Source organism: Nyctibius grandis, chromosome 4 (assembly GCF_013368605.1).
Source record: "Nyctibius grandis isolate bNycGra1 chromosome 4, bNycGra1.pri, whole genome shotgun sequence".
NCBI lineage: Eukaryota > Metazoa > Chordata > Aves > Nyctibiiformes > Nyctibiidae > Nyctibius > Nyctibius grandis.
The window spans coordinates 27953180-27974840 of NC_090661.1; the positions used below are offsets into that span (position 1 = coordinate 27953180).

The following is a 21661-nucleotide window of genomic DNA, read 5'->3' on the forward strand; positions in this document are numbered from 1 at the left end:
ATACTGCGTACTGCTATCTCCACAATGAAAAATGGCTCCAGTGTAGAAGCTTGGTATTGTACTAATACACAGTTAAATCTCAGGAATTCAAACCCTTTTAGGGAAGATACTGCTTCTTGGATTAGTGAAAGTTTGTATTATTGCAATGTGGTGGTTGATAAGGTATGCATGTGCTCTACAAAGATACTGCTGAGGTTTTTTTTCCACTGCAGATGAATGTTTTGGCATAAGACGTGCACGTTTAAAGTTGTGCGAAGCACATATTCTTTCAGTAAGAGCTGCAGAGGCGGTAGCAGGCATTTGGCTTGCTGGTTTGTTTGGTTTGATAGGTTTTTGTGTAGTTAAAATGCACACTCACAATGAAAAAGGCTATTCTGTGTAAAAGCAGTTTCATTCGTTATTTTTGCATCTGTTCTGCATCTATCTATTGGTGTAGCTATATTGGTTAGATGGGAGTGCTGTTACAACACTATTTGAGCCTGTGCTTGGGAGCGGAATTATTCAGTGTGAGCTGAAACTGTGGCCATACTAATTTATGAGCTATGGAGTTGATGATAAATTATAACCTGCATGGAATATGGGCTGAAGTTGGCAAGTGTCTTGGCAAACAGTCCCTACAAGAAAATCTCAAGAAATTGCAGGAGCTCTGAATTACACAGAACTATATACAGCAGTTTTGGCAAGGCTGGATTAGTCTGATACTGCATTAGCGTCTACATTAGACAAGTGAACTGCAGTAGACCTAGGAGACAGTGTGGGTGGTGTGACAACTAGGGAGGACACAAGCATTAGCCTTGGGTGGTAAGGACGACAAGTAGTTAGTTAAAGTAGTTAGGTAAGTTAGGCAGCGACAGCAACCCTGTGAAGGAGTTTTCTGTTGCTGCAGTAGAAATATTTCTCTGAATCCGGACAAACTCCACTAGACCAGAAAGTTAACTTCTTTAACGATTGTTGGAGGCAAAAGTATCTTAATACCATAACGATTCCATTTCTCAGTGCCTGTGTTACTGTCACTGCTAATGGAAAGGCTGGCTGTGGATGTGCCAGTGGGACCTTGCAAACTTTTTCTTTGGTAAGAGAGATGGTGCTGCGATGCAGACAGTAAAATGACCCTTTAAAGTCAGATTTTTAACTTTCTTGCTTTGACATACAGCAGCAATATTTGAGGACTCTGCCCAGCCTGAGTCACATTGCACAATGACCTCAGACGGGCTCTTGTGCTGGGGAGGGCATTTAAGCAGAAGAGTGGAAGTCTGGGAAGGCAAGTCGCTGTTCCTGGTATATCTGCTTGGGGAAGTTTGTCCTTGTGTTCTTCAGAAATGCGGCAAAGTGAGATGGGAGCTCTGGAGACTCGAGAGCTTAGAGTCTGGTGCCTGCTCACAGCTCCTTGGTGGAAGGCTGTCCCCTTTGTCTGGTCTCTGCAAGACTCTTCATCCAAGGCAATTAGGATTAGCAGGCACATTTCATGCTCTGAAAAGTCAGAAAGGGAAAGAAGAAGGAGTTTTACAAAAGGAAATGCCTGCCAGGCACAGATTTCACTCTGGTTTTGTGCAGAGAATAAACACAGACATGAAGGTTAAAAAGCAGGCTTCCAATAGCATTTAATGAAGGGCTTGGAAATGATGCAAGGGGCTTAGTGACAGGGGAGAGCAGAGGCATTGCAAGGGGCAGAGCTGGCAGAGGGAGGAGCCTGAGTGACACACAGCACAGATCAGCTACCGAGACCTTCCTCGTTCACCTTCACAGGGATTTCATGAAACTTAAACTCTGGCAGGAGAGATGTGGCATTTTGATTTGGAGAGTCCCCTACTGTTTCTGGAAGCTTGGAAGGGAGGAGAGCTGTGAACATGCCCTCGTGTATGGGCTCAAACAGAGGTGAAGGAAGATAATACACGTTTCTTTTAGAGACTGCAAAGTTCAGCTCTCTTCTGCCTTTTCATCTAGCGGTGTGTCCTGGCCTTATTTGCTTTCCCCCCAGTTTAATTCTGGAAAACACTTTTCTCTTGCAGTGTCAGTTGCTTGGGAGCTGATTTCAAATGTGTTATCTTGCTGATTTTTTTAGTAGATTGATATGGACCTCCAGATGGAGAAATGACTGTAACCCAGATTATTGTTTCTCCTCACACTGACAAGGTAAAGTTGTCTTTATCTCCCCAGTATTTTCCAATAAATAGGTTTCTGACTCCCATGCCACGGCAGCAGCTGATGGCTCTTATAGCTGTTTCTGTAAGTATCAGAGGTTTTTATGGTGTATGGAATAAGATAAATTAGGAAGAAAGTGTAAACCCCTTTCTCCAACCCTTTACTCGTTGTTTTTTGTTAGGGCTTCCTTATGCATTCAGACAAAATCATCTAAAAGGCTGAAAATATGCAGAAAAAGTCAAAAAAACCCATTAGTTAAATGTGGATTGAAATGTATTTTTACTGCTTGAATATTTTCCCTAGAAGGCTATACTGTAGGAAACATGTTTTACTGCTTGAATCATATGGTAGTATGAGGCATGCTTTTAACACACGCTGCTGTCACATGGAAATAAAGAAATGGTCTCAAAACAAGCAACAATGTCTGCAGAAACTTCCTTTAACAGCTCCAGCAGTTAGCTGATTGGGGAGCTCCAGCCTTAACTCTGCTTCCCAGCAAGGGGCCCAAATGAGAAAAGAGAACTCTTGTTTGTCCACCCACTTCTCAAACAACTTGTGAGTCGTTTCAGCCAGTGGTAATGGATGTTTCTTTCTGTTTCCATAATCCTTTCCTGTCAAGCTCTGTTAATGGTACAGCATCTCTATTTGCAGGAAAATTGACTGTCTAGCCTGATAACATTTCGACCTGCGTGCTTAATGGAGCACGTCCGTCTCTTTACACACCATTCCGGTACTGTACCCAGTATCAGAATTCCAGGAGGCTCACGGTGGTCCCTAAAAAAAAAAATGGGGTTTTGCTGTTTAAAATGTGCGCGCATGCGTGCTGTTACATACTGTTAAGCAATCAGTATAGTGGAGCCTTCCCACAGAACTTCCCATCCACTGCAGCTAAAAGCATCATAAATGACAAATGAGAAAACAAACAGCTGAGCCTAAACAGTCCGTGTTCATAAAGGTTTTTATAAAGAAGAAAAACGCACTTACTGGCTTCATTTGAGTTGTACAAATGTAAGAGCACCAAGATTTGCATCTCTGTGTCTTTTGCAAGCAGGATTTGAGGCTTTGGTTCTCTGGTGAATTGTGCTTACTACCCTGCAAGAATGAACTTTTAAACTGTGCAAATGAAGTATCCTCTGAAGCATAAGCTAAATAATTACATGTCAGTAACAAGATACAACTATTACTTTGTATTCAGTTGCTGAAGTCAGGCTCTCACTTGTCTTGTTCATCCCTTCTTTCCAGCAGCTGTTCAGCAGTTATGTTGCTCTCCACTCATCACTAAGGTGAGGCATGAGTAAGACACTCTGGTATGCCCACAGTTCAGATGGTATTTCTCTTTACCTTTCTTTTGTTGATGACATGAGAGATTATGAATCTTACAGATAAAAAATAGTGTGCAAAAATTGCTTTAAACTCTTATCAGACTTTCATTGTGACAAGGCTGTAGTTGAGGTGACGATTGGTAGTGATTTAGGAAGTAGAAAAAAGGAATTCCTTCCAATTTATTTGGTTGGGGTTTTTTTCTGTTCAACAGTGCATATCTGATATTGGATGGTTGCAAAAAGTTTGTGGCAAGTTGGAGACTTAGACCATGATCTGTCATTAACAGTAGCTGAGAGGGTTGAGGTAGCTACAGCAAGGAAATGAAGCTGCTTATTTCTTATTGGTCACCGTGAGTAGAATGAGGACTGCCTGAACAGCGGTGTTTGCTTGCTCCAATGTGTATTTGTATCATAGCCTTTGCAAGGCTATGATAAGATACCGTGTTTTTCACTGAGGAGTTTACAAGGTTTTCCGTGTCCGAGAGGTTTTATGTGAGTATTGCTAGCTCAACTCTTGCTGGTTCTAGAAACTCACCATGCTGTTTCACATCTGATTTTTCTGACTTCCATGTGTAGCAGGGTGACAGGAGCAGGGGCATCTCTATGGGGTGAACAACAAATGAAGCGGGAATTCTTTTAAGGAGAAAAATTATCAGCTTGCTTGGTGAAGTGCAAACAATTCAGATAAGAGGGGAATGAATTTGAAAAGGACCTTAACCTCTTCGAGTTTCCCTGAGGGAAAACTGGACCCTACCATCAAAGACAAACGCTTCCCAGATGTGTTTCTGTATTAATTGTTATATGATCAGACAAAGGAAGTTCTCTAACCTCAGGAAGGTAAGAGGTCAAGGATCCATCATGACTGTACTGAGGATGGAGGCTTTGAGCAGGGCATCTGTTCATTTATTGTTTGTCTTTCATGCAAATAAACTGATTTCCTTTTGAAGTGTGAAACTTGTGGATGGAAAATTCCCTTTCCTATATGATGCTTGCATTGTTCGCAATGTGAGTGAAGCCCTTGGGCACTTGATTGAGCTCCTATTAGGACGGTCATCTTCACTACCTGCAGCTGAGGCCTGCTGAAATTCCCATAGCTGATCGGTCTGTGGAACTTGGCAAGCTAAGAAGTGACCCTTTTAAAAGAAAATTTTGCAATAGGAATGAGCATGAATGGAAAATTGCATTTCTTCTTATTTTGTACATCTGAGGTAAAGTAAAAATAATAGCCTTGTGAAGGGTTCAGCCTTCAGAGAGCATAGACCTCTTTGAGGCTTTCTCAGTTAACATTGAATTTAAGATCCCTTCAGTGCTTAGCATATGCCGAACTACCTTTAGTAACATTTTGTGCATCCATTCATGAAAATTGTTTTGCCTACTTCCTATTTACAGCTTGCTGGTACATTGAAAAACAAGCAAAATAAATCCTTGAAAATACGAGGTTGCTATGCATGCTGTTTCTACAGCATTAGCCCAGTTTTAGGTAGTTAGCTTGGCCACTTCAAAGGCAGTGTCTTCATGGTAGCCTGGAACAGAGATTTGCTGGGACTTGTCAAATTCATATTCAGGATTGAATATATTTACTGTGATCAAAGGTAGTCCCCAAAACCAGGCTGCCCCACAAAATACTTCAGGCTTGGAGATGTGCAAGAACCTGTTACATCTCCACTAGACTTCAGAGATCAGTAATCACATTTCAGCTGAATTCAAATTGATTCAGAACTGGTTGAGAGAATCTGGTGTATTCTTGCACCAAAGAGCTTTATCCTTGGTTTGTAAATGTAAAACTCGTCAGCTGTGATAGATCCTTTCTGCAAGTGTAGGATAACCTCAGTATCATTAGCTGCAGTTACAAACTGGCTCATAAAGCGGTAATTACTTTTCAAATGTACTTGTGCTTAAACATGCAAGTACTAATCTAGGGGGAATTTCATACCAGGGCCTAATCACTGTCTCAAATTGAGTCACAAATTAGGTCAGGGACTTCTCCAGCTTCCTCAAGCTTATCAATAAGCATCGTAACAAATTTTTCTCTTACTATGAGGGGACCTGCCAGACACTAAAAACTTAAGAGTAAAGGATCTAGTCTAGAAAAAAAAATGAGCTCTGGTTTCTGTTAGATGTGTTCTGTTCCCATGTATTCTGTTAAATACATGGGAAAGAAGTTCCTGTAATGTAAGATGTTCCATGTTCTTGCAACTTCTACCCCAAAGCCTGTGTAGCCCTAGAGTATTAGCTCTTTCTCTGAGAGTCTGATAGTAGTAGCCTGGAAGGATCCTACTCTTCACTGAAGCAGTGCTGGAGTGCCATGGAAAGTGGTTTTGCACGCCTTTTTTCCCTTTCATTCTAAACTCAGACATTGGCTTGCATGGCTTGACACATAAATGAGCAACAGCTGACTGTCAAAGGTTCATTTCTCCACGTGCCAAGATGAGTTGGACCCTCTGAGGGGATTGAGACTGACGGATAAATATCTGTCACGTGTAGGAGGCCTATAAGAAAAAAATTGAGGAATTTTTTTTTTTAAAGTCTTTGTTAAGACTTTTTCCCCCCCACTCTTTAAACTCTCTTGTCATGTGCTGAGTGGGGGTGGGGGCGGTGGGGGGGAGAAGGGGGGGCTGCTGAAAGCATTTATCTTCATTTCTGCCATCACCCAGTGTTTATTACGCAGTGATAGACAGACGCAGGAAAGCTGCCAATCAAACCTACATTCACTGCATTTCAATTGGCCTTCGCTTTGGATTTCTGCATTTTGAAATCTACATCATCTCTGCCATAAAAGGTCATTCTGTTCATGGGGATGACAAGCCTGAGACCCTCAGGTACCCACTGCAGTCATTTGTGATCCCATCAAACAGTGGAAGACCCAGGGATCAGGACAGGCTGTCAACTGCCTGGTGAGAACTACTCCTTATAAGAGCTGGTCTGCTGCTGCCCACATTTGAGAAGCTGAAGTGTGTTGTTTGCCTCCAGGTTGCAACAGCACCTTCTGCTCCCACCCATGCTGAAACCTTGACTGGGCAAAGCCAGCTGAGAATGAGTTCTCACGCTACACGGTGAACAAAAGCTCTGTAGTGAGGATTTTAACTTTCTTAAGTTTTCCACCCATGGTCTCAAATCTTCCCTATCAACCAATGGAAAAAGCGAACAACAAAGGTTAAGATAGCGTAGTTGTGTACTGGGGGGTATTTTCCTCCCTAAATTGAGTGCTTTTAATCATCTTCGCTGTAGGACAGTGCATGCGTGCGTGTGGGAGGCTTCTGGCAGGACTTGCGATACAAATGTTATTCCACTTTGTTATATGTAGCTCAATATAATTTAACAATTAGACTTCTCAATTACATAATTAGTATAAGTAGAGGTAATTACTTAATAAAAACATGTAGATCATGGATTTGCCGTTAATGTTAGGCACACTGGTCTGGAGCCTTTGAGAAATGGACCAAATCCTTCTGAACATGCACCTTTTACTCTATGAACCTTGTTCCCTGTGTCCTCATCTTTTATCAAAAAGTCTCTGTTACCTGAAGCACTAGCATTAGTTGATAGCTTCTGCTGGCTCTGAAATTTGTGCAGGGCTGTCCTGTAGATGGGGAGGTACTGCTTTCTTCCATGGTTAGCTTTTCCGTGTAGGATGTGACTGCCTTTGGAGGTGAAGGGGATGAGAGGTTTAAATGAACACCATAACTAACCTGAAGGTTCCAGGGAAAGGGGTGAGAAGATCAGAATCTTTACAGAAAAAAATTCAAAACCATTTGCCAACAGCTTTTTTTATGGTACTTGTAGCACTAGTGCAACAGTTGTATGAGCCAGATGAACTTGCTCCTTCGTGGAGCAGTGGGTGATGTTGCTAGGCTTCTGTGATGCAGAGGGAACACACGATTGCTCTCCTAGGGTATGTTATTCTCCAGTTTATCTATTACTTGCTATGCCTACAAAGGTTTTTCTCATTGCAAAACAGACGATGACTATGTAATGCTCATCTGTAATAAGATCAGTGTTCTGGAATTGTGCGCCCTGAGTAGTACTTCTGTTGCCTGTCTTTGCCGAGTGTTTTCCTTGTCTGACTCAGTCCTATAAGGCAGTTGCTACATAGTTGGTGATGTTAGTTACTGTTTCCCTGCAGTAAGTCCCACTGCTTGAAATTCATACAGAAATTAGTTTTCTGTTCTCCACCTGGTGGCTGGAGGCAAGACAGCAGAAGAGCTGCCCTTTGGTACCAAACCTGGGCTTGCAATGAGGAGACTTTTAAAGACGAAGCAACATAAAATTTAGTTGTCCTCCTTCCACTTCTGGTTGCAAAATGTGATTTCATTAATGCATTGAATTTGTTTTCTCCAGTGCATATCTTTTGTTCAGAGGAGCCCTTTGTTTTGGGGGATATGGAGAACAAGGCCTTGGGCATACATAAGAGTTTTCTCCAGAAATCAGGACTCGAGACAGCTTATCGATGAAAAGAGCACTAGCGGCAGCCTCATTGGTGTCTCTTTATTTGTCAGCACCGGTCTAGAATTTGGTTCAGAGAATCACAGAATCACAGAATGTTAGGGATTGGAAGGGACCTCGAAATATCATCTAGTCCAATCCCCCTGCCGGAGCAGGATTGCCTAGACCATATCACACAGGAACGCGTCCAGGCGGGTTTTGAATGTCTCCAGAGAAGGAGACTCCACAACCTCTCTGGGCAGCCTGTTCCAGTGTTTGGTCACCCTCACCGTAAAGAAGTTTTTCCTCATATTTAAGTGGAACCTCCTGTGTTCCAGCTTGCACCCATTGCCCCTTGTCCTGTCAATGGATGTCACTGAGAAGAGCCTGGCTCCATCCTCATGACACTTGCCCTTTCCATATTTATAAACATTAATGAGGTCACCCCTCAGTCTCCTCTTCTCCAAGCTAAAGAGACCCAGCTCCCTCAGCCTCTCCTCATAAGGGAGATGTTCCACTCCCTTAATCATCTTCGTGGCTCTGCGCTGGACTCTCTCTAGCAATTCCCTGTCCTTCTTGAACTGAGGGGCCCAGAACTGGAGACAATATTCCAGATGCGGCCTCACCAGGGCAGAGTAGAGGGGGAGGAGAACCTCTCTCGACCTGCTAACCACACCCCTTCTAATACACCCCAGGATGCCATTGGCCTTCTTGGCCACAAGGGCACACTGCTGGCTCATGGTCATCCTGCTGTCCACTACGACCCCCAGGTCCCTTTCCCCTCCGCTGGTCTCCAACAGGTCTGCCCCCAACTTGTACTGGTACATGGGGTTGTTCTTGCCCAGGTGCAGGACTCTACACTTGCCCTTGTTATATTTCATTAAGTTTCTCCCCGCCCAACTCTCCAGCCTGTCTAGGTCCCTCTGAATGGCTGCGCAGCCTTCTGGTGTGTCAGCCACTCCTCCCAGTTTAGTGTCATCAGCGAACTTGCTGACAGTGCGCTCTATTCCCTCATCCAAGTCATTAATGAATATATTGAATAGTACTGGTCCCAGTACCGACCCTTGAGGGACTCCGCTAGACACAGGCCTCCAAGTGGACTCTGTCCCATTGACCACCACTCTCTGGCTTCTTTCCTTCAGCCAGTTCACAATCCACCTCACTACCTGATCATCCAGACCACACTTCCCCAGTTTAGCTGCGAGGATGCTGTGGGAGACCGTGTCAAACGCTTTACTGAAATCAAGATAGACCACATCCACAGCTTTACCATCATCTATCCACCGGGTTATGTCCTCATAAAAGGCTATCAGGTTGGTTAAGCATGACTTCCCCTTGGTGAAGCCATGCTGAGTGCCCCTAATGATCCCCCTGTCCTTGATGTGCCTAGAGACAGCACCAAGGACAAGTTGTTCCATCACCTTTCCGGGGATGGAGGTGAGGCTGACCGGTCTATAGTTACCCGGGTCCTCCTTCTTGCCCTTTTTGAAGACTGGAGTGACATTCGCTTTCCTCTAGTCCTCAGGCACCTCTCCCGTTGCCCACGACTTAGCAAAGATGATGGAGAGTGGCCTAGCAATGACTTCCGCCAGCTCCCTCAGCACCCACGGATGCATCCCATCAGGGCCCATGGATTTATGGACGTCCAGGTTGCTTAATTGGTCCCTGACCCAGCCCTCATCAACCAAGACAGATTCCTCCTCTATCCTGACTTCTTCTGGGGCTTCAGGGGCCCGGGGCTCCTCAGGACAGCCTCCAGCAGTATAGACAGAGGCAAAGAAGGCATTCAGTAACTCCTCCTTCTTTTTATCCTCTGTCTCCAGGGCCCCCACCTCATTCATCAGTGGGCCTACATTGCCTCTAGTGTTGGTTTTACCTGCAATGTATTTGAAGAAGCCCTTTCTGTTGTCCTTGACCTCTCTTGCAAGGTTTAATTCCAAGGAGGCCTTAGCTTTCCTAGTTGCCTCCCTACATCCTCTGACAACAGACTTATATTCCTCCCAAGTGGCCAGCCCCTCCTTCCATGATCTGTACACCCTCTTCTTCCACTTGAGTTTGCCCAGCAGTTCCCTGTTCAACCATGCAGGTCTCCTGGTACCCTTCCTTGACTTCCTACCTGCTGTGATGCTCTGATCTTGAGCTCGAAGAAGCAGTCCTTGAATGCTAACCAACTATCTTGGGCCCCCTTACCTTCTAGTACCCTGTCCCATGGGATTTCCCCTAGCAATTGCTTGAAAAGGCCAAAGTTGGCCCTCCTGAAGTCCAGGGTTGTGATTCTGCTAGCTATTCTGTTCCTGCCACATGAGATCCTGAACTCTACCATCTCATGGTCACTACAACCAAGGCTGCCCTCAACCTTCACCGCTTCAACCAGACCCTCCTTGTTAGTGAGGATAAGATCCAGCAGCGCTCCTCTCCTAGTTGGCTCATCCACCATTTGCATCAGAAAGTTATCATCAATGCACTGGAGGAACCTCCTGGACTGAGGATGGCTGGCTGAGTAGGCCTCCCAGCAAATATCAGGGTAGTTGAAATCCCCCATGACAACCAAGCCCTGTAATTGCGAGACTGCTCTCAGCTGCCTGTAGAAGGCCTCATCACCCTCCTCATCCTGATCTGGTGGCCTGTAATAGACACCCACAACAGTATCACCCCTGCCAGCCTGCCCCTTAATTCACACCCACAAACTCTCAGCTCGCTCCTGATCCGCCCCTGGGCAGAACTCAATACATTCTAGCTGCTCACTCACATAAAGAGCAACTCCACCACCTCTCCTTACTGGCCTGTCTTTCCTGAACAGGACATAGCCATCCATGACCACATTCCAGTCATGCGAGGCGTCCCACCAAGTCTCTGTAATTGCCACTAGATCATAGCCCCCCGACCGAACACGGATTTCTAACTCCTCCTGTTTATTCCCCATGCTGCGTGCATTGGTGTACAGGCATTTCAGGGAGCGAGCTGAGCACACCGATTTCACCCCAGGGGGATGGGAGGCCTCCTGGTCTACCTCAACACTAGAGCGTTGCCCCAGTGGTGCAAGCCCAGCTACTACCCCAACTTTCCTTACTTTGCCCTGCCCACCTTGTTCTTTACTTTGCAGAGAAAACATAAACCCTCTTAGTGTATGTGTGTTTGCAGGCCTTTTTTTTTTTTTCCACAAGCCTGAGTGTTCTGCTGGGATTGGATAAAAAAAGTAAAACTCCAGCCACCATAAGTCTCCTCGTCTTCCTCCGCACCACTTTCATTTACTAGCAGTCAGCAAGCTTTTAGCTCTTTGCACAGGCAGCTGGCCTGCTGTGTACTGGATACAGAGTTGTCAAAGTGATGTCTCCTCCACTATTGCTGCTGTGGCAGCAGTCTTGAGCCAGCCCTTCTGGGAGAGTGAAGCCACTGACTTTTCTGCGTGCTTCCCACGAGAGACAGTGTGGAGATGCTGAAATCCAGACTGTGTAGACTCCGGAGGCTGTGCTTTTCCTCATTTGTGCTTGGGGATGATCTTGTTTTGCTCTCCCTCATCAAATTCTATTGTCTTGAGTTTCTCTGGGTGCCAGCATGTGCGTGTAGTACAAGGGCTGCATGTATATAAAGGCCTTAGAGACTGCATGAGATTTTTGAGTCTGATACTATTATGGGAGAGCTGTTTCTTCTCTCCACTTGTCTCCCCTAGGGATTGCATTTAATGCTTCTGAGCTTTCTCAAGTGTGTGCCGACTTGAGTTATCAGTGGCAGTTCCTTTCTGCCTGGAAAATTATGGGGTTTGTGCTAGTTTCTGAAGTATTCTGCTTAGCCTTCTGCTTTGGGCTGTTGCCTAAATCCTTGGGTGGTTAGCAAGGTTCATGTCATTTGCCTGGCATCAGGGCAGCCCCTGCCTGCTGTAGGTTGGGCCAGAGCAGCAAAGGGCCAGCGCATAGGTCCTCCTTGCTAATATTTTGTTACAATCCTCACTCTGTGGCAAATATTGCAGGCAACCTGTATTTTCTGAGTGGAGTTTACAGTAGTAGCAGGAATTATGTCCACAAATGTGTGTGATTTGCCAGGGCAATGCTTTTCCTTAGTATGTATTATGGTCTGCCTTCATAGCTGTACTAGAAAATTTTGGGTATGTGAAAATACAGCTTCACTAGTACCAATAAGTAGAATGCATTTGCACCAAATGAATTGATTAGGATTTCTGCCTTATGAGTCTGGGCAAGTCTTTCATCAACTTCCTTTTCTTTCAGAAATATGTTGCAGGGAGGTGCTTTCCTATTAATTTTCTGTGTTCTGTGGCTCATTTAGGAGGTGTTGCCATTTCTGTTTCTTTAAGAATCTAGAGTTTTGTGTATTGGATTTTGAAAGGTTTTCTCTCCCCAGCTCTTTCGTGGATAATCTTCTGGAGGTTAAATTGCTAATTATTTCCCCCTTTTCTGTAGGTGCTGTGATTGGGGATGGACAGTCAGCTGTGGCCAGCAACATTGCCAACACCACCTACCGGCTCCAGTGGTGGGACTTCACTAAATTTGATCTGCCTGAAATCAGCAATGGTAAGCTGGAAAGGACTCTGGTACTTTCTTTTAAGTCTATACCAACCAGAGCTACCATAAGCTCTAGGATCTTCCAAAAGTATCTGTAGGTTGCAGGCCTTGGATTACTTGGATGTTTTGTTGCATTGGGAACTGTAGAATGCTTAGCCTTTTGATGAAGTTGACTAAAAGCATGCAGAGCTTCTTCCTGCTCTGTCTAGCTTGTGTATTCTTGCTATCAGCAAATAGATGCATAAATGGGGCTTTTTTTGTGAGCATTCTCTTGACAATATGCAATCATCTTAGAAGAATTCTGTATCCAATCTCCTCTTTTATTCAACAAGTTTCTAGAGGTATATTGTCTTTATACCTTTAATGAACCTGCTAATGAATTGTGTCTGAATTCTCCAAGTCATTGACATTAGTGTGGCTTAAAGTGCTACATTTTGGGAATCAGGGCCCTGGTCTGTTGCTTACCGCAGTGTTGCAAGCCAGGGGAAGTAGATGTAGCTTCTAGCCATTTGCAAAAGCAGTGATTTGTCCCATATCTCAGGTGAAAGCAGCTTCTGCATCAAGAATATGAGCAATACTGCTGACTATATTTATTTATTTTCTCCTTCCCTATGTGAAAATTAGACCATAGTTTTACATGTGTTCTTATGGCATAAGCTAGCTCTCACACTGGAAGAGACTTCTGGTGCGGCATCACCTTGAGTACTGTGTGCAGTTTAGGGCGCCACAGTATAAAAAGGATATGAAGATACTAGAGAGTGTCCAGAAGAGAGCCACAAAGATGGTGAAGGGTTTAGAGGGGAAGCCGTATGAGGAGCAGCTGAAGTCACTGGGTCTGTTCAGCCAGGAGAAGAGAAGACTGAGGGGAGACCTCATTGCGGCCTACAACTTCTTCACAAGGGGAAGTGGAGGAGTAGGCGTAGACCTCTTCACCCTGGTGGCCAGTGACAGAACTCGAGGGAATGGCAGGAAGATATGCCAGGGGAGGTTTAGGTTGGCTATTAGGAAAAGGTTCTTCACCCAGAGGGTGATGGAGCACTGGAACAGGCTCCCCAGGGAAGCAGTCATGGCGCCAAGCCTGACAGCATTCAAGAAGCATTTGGACAATGCCCTCAGACACATGGTGTCTGGGACAGGAGTTGGACTCGACGATCCTTGTGGGTCCCTTCCAACTCAGGACATTCTATGATTCCTTATACAGGCACAAACATATTCGATGCTTGTGGTCAGCTGATCAAGGAATGACTTTTTCGGGGCTAAAACTAACTTAACTAGAAAAGCTATTTTTAACGCAGAATGGTATCCTGATATAGCTTGCTGCACAGCTGCAGAAATGTTTGTGGCAGCCTGGGATGAAGATAGAAGGTAGATATTCATGAGTGTTTCTTTGTAGAGTGGTTTTTAGCTTAGGCCATCTCTGTGCATATGTGAAATTCATTGCTTGACTTCTCAGCAAAAACAGATTGGGTTCTGCTTTAAGGGACTGACTTAAGGGAGAACAGGGATTCTGTTTTCAGAAAGACATCTGCTTTCACAGGTAGCCATTGAAATGAATTAAGAAAAAGTTTCTCCCAGTCCCAGCCCTGTCTGTTCTGCAGTTCTAGAAATTACAAATCTGACAATAGAGGTCCCTGTGGGGTACTGTCCTGTTGCTTAAAGAGCCCACAAAAGGAGCACATGTAGTGACAGGATAGCAGCAGAGATGTGGGGAATTGAAATCACAGAATCACAGAATGGTTTGGGTTGGAAGGGAGCTTTGAAGATCATCTAGTCCTTCACCCCGGCCATGGGCAGGGATATCTTTCAGTAGATCAGGTTGCTCAAAACTCCATCCAAGCTGACCTTGAACACATCCAATGATGGGGCATCCACAGCTTCTCCAGACAACCTGTCTGGGGCCATTTACCTCCCAGTCCCTGGAAAATCAGAGGAGCTAGGGGAAATCCACCAGTAGCCCATCCCATTACAAAAAGCTTTCTTACTATGTCATTCCTACAGATGAAATATTTGGTGTTTCAGTCTCATCTCCTTCCTTCACATTGTATAGAATATTGTGGTGTGATGTTTAGACAGTTCTAGACAGTAGCCCTCGACATTGTAAAGGGGGAAGATGCTTTATATTTTGTCCTTGAGAACCATTCTGTCTCTTGGGAAGGAGCACACAGTGTCATCTGGAAGGTGGAGTACTGTGTTGAACTTGTGTGCCAGTGCTTTGACGTGTTTTGTTAAGTGCCAAACTTTGTAGTACTAGTGTAAAGCTGTAGGCTGAGGATCAGTGCTCAAGGCGAAGTTTTGCCATGCGGTAGCAATACCTTCCGTGGTCCAGCCAGACTCTGGAACAGAATAAAGATGAAGTTAGAGGGGGAAGCATCTTGCTGCTGACTTAAATTCTTTGGAACTTCTCTGCAAGCTTGTAAAGTGTTTGAAGAGTGCTACAGCTGCTAATAGCTATTTTTTTTTTTTGGCCTCATCTGGCTGCTGAGGAGAAGGCTGCTGATTAAAAAAAAAAAAAAGCGTAAGATGTTTGTTTATAATTTATGGAATCCCATAGAAAATAAGAACCATCTGCTTCTCAAGACATCAATATTTCAATCTTCTCCCTCTCCCCTACCAGGACACTTCCATTCTGAAATAGTGTCCAATTAGGTGGAAATTGGGCTACGGTTTCTGTGTCGTGACCTTCTTACAGGCAGGGTTCCTGCTACAAGCCCATCCCAGCCCTTCTGACTCTTCACTTTGTACTTCATACTACTTGGCTTGTCCCTCTTGATTTATTACTATTTGGAAATGTTCAGTTTTACTCTGCTTCTTCCTTTTTACGTGTCAAGCCCAACTCTGGCATTTGTAGACTGTTAGCCGTATCTCCCTCTGCCAAGGTCTAGTAGGGGTGTATGAAGATATAGCAGCTGTGCTCATCCTAAAACAGGTATTTGCCAAGCTTGCCTAGGCACAGAACAAAGAAAATCTGCAAGTTTGCCAAGGTGCACAACTTTGTAGAGATATTGTGAAACTAACTGAATAACAGTAGAGTGATGGATTGGAGGAGTTGTTCTGACTTTTCATATCTTGGAAATAAACTTTTCCCAGTTAAAGCATGCGGCCTCAATAGCTCCCCTTTTTTTTCCATTGTTTCCTGTAAATCAGAGGCGGTCACGTGACAGCGTCCGCTTACACAGAGGGGGCTATTGCACTTCCTGGGTCTGACTTGAGCCCCAAGTGGTTTGGGAGTTCAGGCAGATGAAATGATGCAGCTGAAGTTTGGGACTGCCTGCCAGCTCCACTCTCCATCAAAGAAATGACTCTGTGGCCAACCTCCATCTCCAAGCAGCAATTCTTCCTGTTACAGTTAAACAAAGAAAAGATAGTTTGAAAGTAGGATGTTTTCCACTGAAGCGGATGCGTCTGAGCAAGTGACAGCAGTGTGATTAGTTCAGTCCTGTGATCTCAGCGGCTGGGCCCCAGCACCGTTCAGAGCCCTGGGCTCAGGACTTGGCTCTGCGGCAGCGACCTTGCTAGCACTCAGTCCAGCAAGCGCACGAAAGAGGAATCCAACAGTCTTAGGAAAATGGCTTTGCAGGGGCTTGCAGGATTTTAGCCTCTACTCTGTCTTTATCTATTAATTGCAAAATGGAAAAAGATGGCCTCCAATTTCTCCTCTCCTTTTGCCAGTTTTGCTTTTAATAACTCTGAAATGACCATGACCGGATCTTAAACTGTAATTGTCAGTCATATCAGCTTTGGGTTGGGAATTTATTTGGCAGCAGAGACAATGCTATCTCTGGCATTTATTTAATACTCTTCTAGTAAGTGTTGCAGATCCTTAAAATTTCCTGCAGCTAACAGGTAAGTATTGAATCAGTGAACAGCATAGAATATAGCCTTTCCACAGATAAAATATTTGAAGGTTTTGTCTCTTGTTTATATCTTTTGAATATAGTTTCTCTCATGCTACTCACTGCTCGTTATTTCATTTCCTAGCCACTGTGGCTGAACTGGTCTAGTTCTTCCACATTTAGTCATGTGTCAGGAATTTGTCCTGTTCTGACACTGGCTGGGACTTTGAGGAAGGTGATTTGATCAGTACTTACTGATCCACAGTGGGATGTAGAAGAACTTAAAAGAATAAAAGAAAAAAAAAGCATGCTAAGCAATGTATAAATAGAGGCAGCTGTGAAGAAAGTGTCATCCTTAAGGGTGCCTAGGAGCGGATGGTGCACCCAGCACTATTTTCCTTTGGCAAACAGTGCTGTTGCTGCTGACGTTCCAGGCCTTCTCCGGCTTCAAGCGTAATTATGCTGTAGGTGTAAGCACTCCAAGTTGGCGCAACAGCTTGACTAATTTGTTCTCTGATGTTTCTTTTGATCTGTTCAGTCAGCTCGGTGGCTGCATTAACAACAAAAGAAAACAAGAGATGAAAGGGCAGCCTTGTTGCAAATGATTTTACAAAAATAGCTATTTTTTTCCCCTAAAATCTTCTGTATTGACTTCATTTTCATAGATCAGACCACAGGCTCAAAGAAATCAAATAGCCCATGGCTTTGTCAAATGCAAGGGTATCTTCATCCTCCCCATGTCTTGGGAATCTCTTAGATGCTGTTCCTTAAAATGAAAACTTGCCGACATATCCACCTCTCACATTTAGACTTTTTCTGCTGGCACAGTAGGCTCTCTTGGTTCTAGGTGTAAGTGCTACCTGAGTCCCTCATCCTTTGTAAATGAGGGAAGAGCAAAGAACCGTAATGCCAGCATGAATCAGATCTTGAAAGACTGAAATAAAGGGTGCTCTTTCTTGTTCAGCACAACTTGCATCTGTGATGTTTTATGTTCCAGGCATACATCAAGGGGGAAGGATAGTTCACTTCTGGCAGGGGAGCTCACAATCTGTTTTGCTAAGAGGCATTCACCATAAAAAACAAACTTTAAAAAGAAGATGACATGCAGTCATGTTGGCTATCACTGTGGACTGCTCACCAAAAACCTCCATGCTGTGCTGAAGGAGTGGGAGGGGGCGGGGGGGGCAGGGCGTGGAAAGGATAAAGCGTGTAGATAGAAAATGAGTGAACATGTGCTATATGATAAATAGACTCTTGGTGACTGGTGATCCAAGCCCAATGTTGTTTTGAAAAGACATATATTAAATGCTAGATGAGGAATAGTGTTAGAGACCTGGAAAGGAAAAAAATGTCCCCGAAACCGTAAATGCTACGGAAGAAATACAAGCATTTCTTACCTTACACAAATAAAGATGTGGGATTCTTTTCCTATGAATGTCCAAGGTTGCATTAGATTAAAAAAGGCCCCAAAGTTTAAAAGCTGAGACATGGATTCTATAGACTATGATTTTCAATAGTTGTAGGAACAAGGAAGAAACATCACCTTTGCCCAGAGAAATCAGTATCTGTCCCCTCTAAAACTTCTTGCACCTCCTTGAAAAGTGCTGGGAGTTCATCAGTACAGAAGGGTCCCTGGGCTAAATGACACCCGTACCTTTGGTCTGATGAAGCAAGTATACAATCTCGCCACTTCCAGTGTTGAGCATCGAATGACAGTAGGTAACATTGTAGAGAAACCGTGGCTACTTCATGGAAACTACATCATGAACCTGGAGATGCAGGACAAAAACTTAGATACCTAGCAGAATAGGAACTTTCTTAGACTGTACTTAGAAAGGGACTGGACTGTATTTTCTAATAATAAATTTTTTTTGCGGGGTTGGGGGAGAGTGTGTTTCATAGTTGTAGCTCTGGCAAATGCTCTCCCTGTGTAATGTGTAGTTGTGCTCTGTTGCTGGCCTTCTTGCTTGGCTCTCTTAAGTAGTTAACTCAGGTTTGGCTGTGAGAGTCCTATACAATAAGTTCCCCCCACCCCCTTTTTTTTTTTCTTTGCAATTTTTTAGGTCACTGCTGATTAGATTACAGCTACAAAGGAATTGGTGAGAAAGGACCCCCTTAGCCACTGAGTTTAGGCAAGCACATCCCATAGTTCCTCTTACTCTGTCTTAAAATTGGTTAAATTCTTTGCCCCTTTCACTTCTGTTGAAAGACTATTCTAGAATCTTGCTATTCTGGTAGAAATCTTCTAATTTCCAGACTTAATGACTGCTTTTACCCACTTACTCACCCATCAACGTTATTTGTGAAGAGAAACGATGTTTTTCTGGCACTTACTTTCTGGTACTTCTTGTAAATACAATCCTATTTCCTTGCAAACTTTTTTTAAACAAACAAAAAAAACCCCATAAAATACATGTTTCATTTTCCCCTGTCGTCTTCCTAGCTCTTTGCTGGACTTGTTACCATTTAGGGTTTAATCTTTCTTGCACATGGCTGACCAAAACTGTGCCGATATCCTGCATGTGGTCTCAGCACAAGGTTGTACATTAGCACTGATATTTCTATTGTAAGTGTGCTCCCTGGTGCAGTTCAGGATTGCCATCTCTTTCACTGTTATACTGGGTGGATGGCTCAGTCTTTACTATGATCACGAAAGTTGATTTTCTCTTGTTTCCAACTGAGAAGCTCCTAGGTAAAGCAGAAATTTATAAATGGTAACACACTCTAGAACTGTTTCATTTCTCTTATGTCTCTGTGTACTTCAGTTCACTGTGTGCTCTGGTCATGCTCCGTTAGTGAAATTACCCAACTTTATCACCAGCTCCACTGTGTGCCTAGCTCATTGATAAAGCTAATAAATAGGACTGGTTTTGAAATGAGTCACTGAAGAGCTCTGCAGGAATCCTCCCAATTTGATGGGGATTAGGATAGTGCAACCTGTTGTTATGTATCATTTAGCTAGTTCACAGTGTATACTGCAGTTCTTGGGTTGATGTCCATCTTTTCTTGTGATGACATAATGAGTACTTGAGTGAAGCCTAGATTTAAAAAAAACAAGGGCGAATTTTCATTATACCTTTTTTAAAATTAGGTAGTATAGCTTTTACTCTTTATTCTGTTGTCTTTCTGTTCAACTAGCTTCAGACTAAGCACTTGCGAATCCTTTGTCATCTTTTGGACTGTCTCTTCTTTGAAGGGCCATGTGTATTTTAGATTCTGTTATTACAGCACTGACAGTGCCTACCATTATTTACCTTTTTTATGTTCAGCACCTTTCTGTTTATACTAGGCTGAAAATTACTGTTTTTAGCAGTGTCGAGACTGAAAAAAAATGGTTGAATAAATTTAGAGTACAGTTGTAGGTGGTTTGGTACAGTATGTAATTACATAGTCCACTTTTTATCCTCGTCTTCTTTTTCATCGGAGTTTCTTACATGGAAGAGTAGAAATTGATACTCAACCATGTAGGAAAGCAGTTCCAGGAAAAATGTCTTTGAGACCAGAAGAACTGAAGATGACGTTCAGCGAGTGCTTTAAATCAACAGTGCTGGAAGGAGCCGTCCTGTCTGCTTCCCTCTGATGACTTCTTTTTCTGCTGCTGCAAGTGTCTATGTGGCCATGTGGCGTACCGGGTTGGGAAACTGTTCTGGCTAAAAAGTGACCTAGACAACAGTCATTAATTTCTCAGCCATATCAGTTCCCTATGTAGCTGTCTTTCCACAGAAGTGTTGGAAACAAAGGGCAGCGATTGTTTCTACTGGCAGCTGCAACGGTTTGTTAAAGCATTGAGTTACAGCCTTAATTTGATTTGGAAGTTCAGACTTTCAGAAGTATTCACAAAGCATTCTTGGCACTGTTTTTTTGTTAAACTAATATGGAATCTAGCCCAAGAAGTGTCTTCAGATACTCATCTGCAATTTTAGCTGAACAAGTCAAAGCCACATCTAGGCTGGGCATGATCTGAAGGTTTAGAAGAGAATTCCTGGACTGTAGAAGTTGACTTAGTGCTCCACGTGATGCTGTAGCATCAAGCATGAGAGATGGGGTGTTCAGTCTTCTGTCATGCAAAGCTTCTATATTGCAAATGTGGGCTTTATTTCTATTTTTTTTTTTTTATTTCTGTCCCCTTAAGTTTGAAAATACTAGAATCTGAAATTCTCCCATCCCCAAAATAGCGTATGCTGTTTCAGCTCCAAACCTGCTGGAATAATTGCAGCAGTTTTAGTGAAACAGTGGTGCACATTTAGATTAAGCTGAGGGAGCGAACATAACTCCAGCATTGTCTTATCAAACCACCATTGAACTGTTGGTGATGACAGTGCTAAAAGGCCTTGGAACCTCGTTGTACTAGGAATGGCACAAGTGCGTAGTAAGATTCAGTAGCCCAAAGAGCTTATGGGCTGTGAGTGCAAGGCACAGAGGGGAAGAGATTTGTATGAGGTCACCCAGCAACTCACCAGCAGAGATTAAAGTAAAACTTACAGTTTCTGAATTGCTGCTCACTGCCCTGTCTACTAAACAGTTGCTTCGCTGATTGCACGAGTGTCTCAGATACTGGGGTAATTAAATGGAGGACTGGCTGGAGAAGTCTCTGCCCTTTCTCACTTGCTTTATCCATCATTGGTGTAAAAATCAGCTGTCAGAAATGAATGTCTGTATCTGCAGGGAGGAATTTTTCTCTCATCTCCTGTTTACTGGAGATAAGGAGAGCTGGAACTAGGGGCTCTGCAATAGAAGGGAAATGAATTAAGGTGTACTGTTGCCAATGATACCACTGCTGGAGTTTGTCAGAGTCACGACTTGGGACTTGTTTAAACTATGCTATCCTTTACAAAGTATGGTGTTATGCTCAACAAAGGAGGGGTTTGATAAAGTGCAATTGCCACTATTTCTTGGCTGAAGACTCCAGGAGGTGAGTAGATTTCGTTCCCTGGGTTCATTACAGTGTCTTATCTCCGTTTTGGAGCAAGTTTTACATTAATCAGGGTATTAACGTTTCGTAAACTTTTGGAGGAAGCTAAATGTCTTGAGTGTCTCTTGCATGTACTGTCTGGTCTCCAGCATTATTTATTCTCTGTTGGACCTGAGTGCATTAATCACTGTTCCTTTCTTTCTTCTTTGCAGCTTCTGTGAACGTGCTTGTTCAAAACTGCAAGATTTACAATGATGCTAGCTGCGATATCTCTGCTGATGGGCAACTGCTGGCAGCCTTCATTCCCAGCAGTCAAAGAGGCTTCCCTGATGAGGGAATACTGGCTGTATATTCTCTGGCACCCCACAACTTGGGCGAGATGCTTTACACAAAGCGATTTGGTAAGCATGCAGCAAGAAGGGTGGGTGGGAATGTGAGAAGTTACCTCAAAACTCAGCCTTCAGTGAGAAATGCAATAGTGTGAACATTGGTGATTGTAGTAACAGGACGTAT

The 21661-nt window shown here is 43.7% G+C and overlaps 1 protein-coding gene across 4 annotated transcripts in view; it reads left to right on the forward strand.

Annotated features, from left to right (window-relative positions):
- AMBRA1 (autophagy and beclin 1 regulator 1) overlaps nucleotides 1-21661 on the forward strand; it is a 151623-nt gene that overhangs the window by 79349 nt on the left and 50613 nt on the right. For all 4 annotated transcript variants that reach the window (XM_068399339.1, XM_068399342.1, XM_068399340.1 and 1 more), the window contains 2 exons: nucleotides 12302-12412; nucleotides 21361-21549. In XM_068399339.1, coding sequence (XP_068255440.1) covers nucleotides 12302-12412; nucleotides 21361-21549 — 300 coding nt within the window. The remainder of the gene's footprint in view (nucleotides 1-12301; nucleotides 12413-21360; nucleotides 21550-21661) is intronic.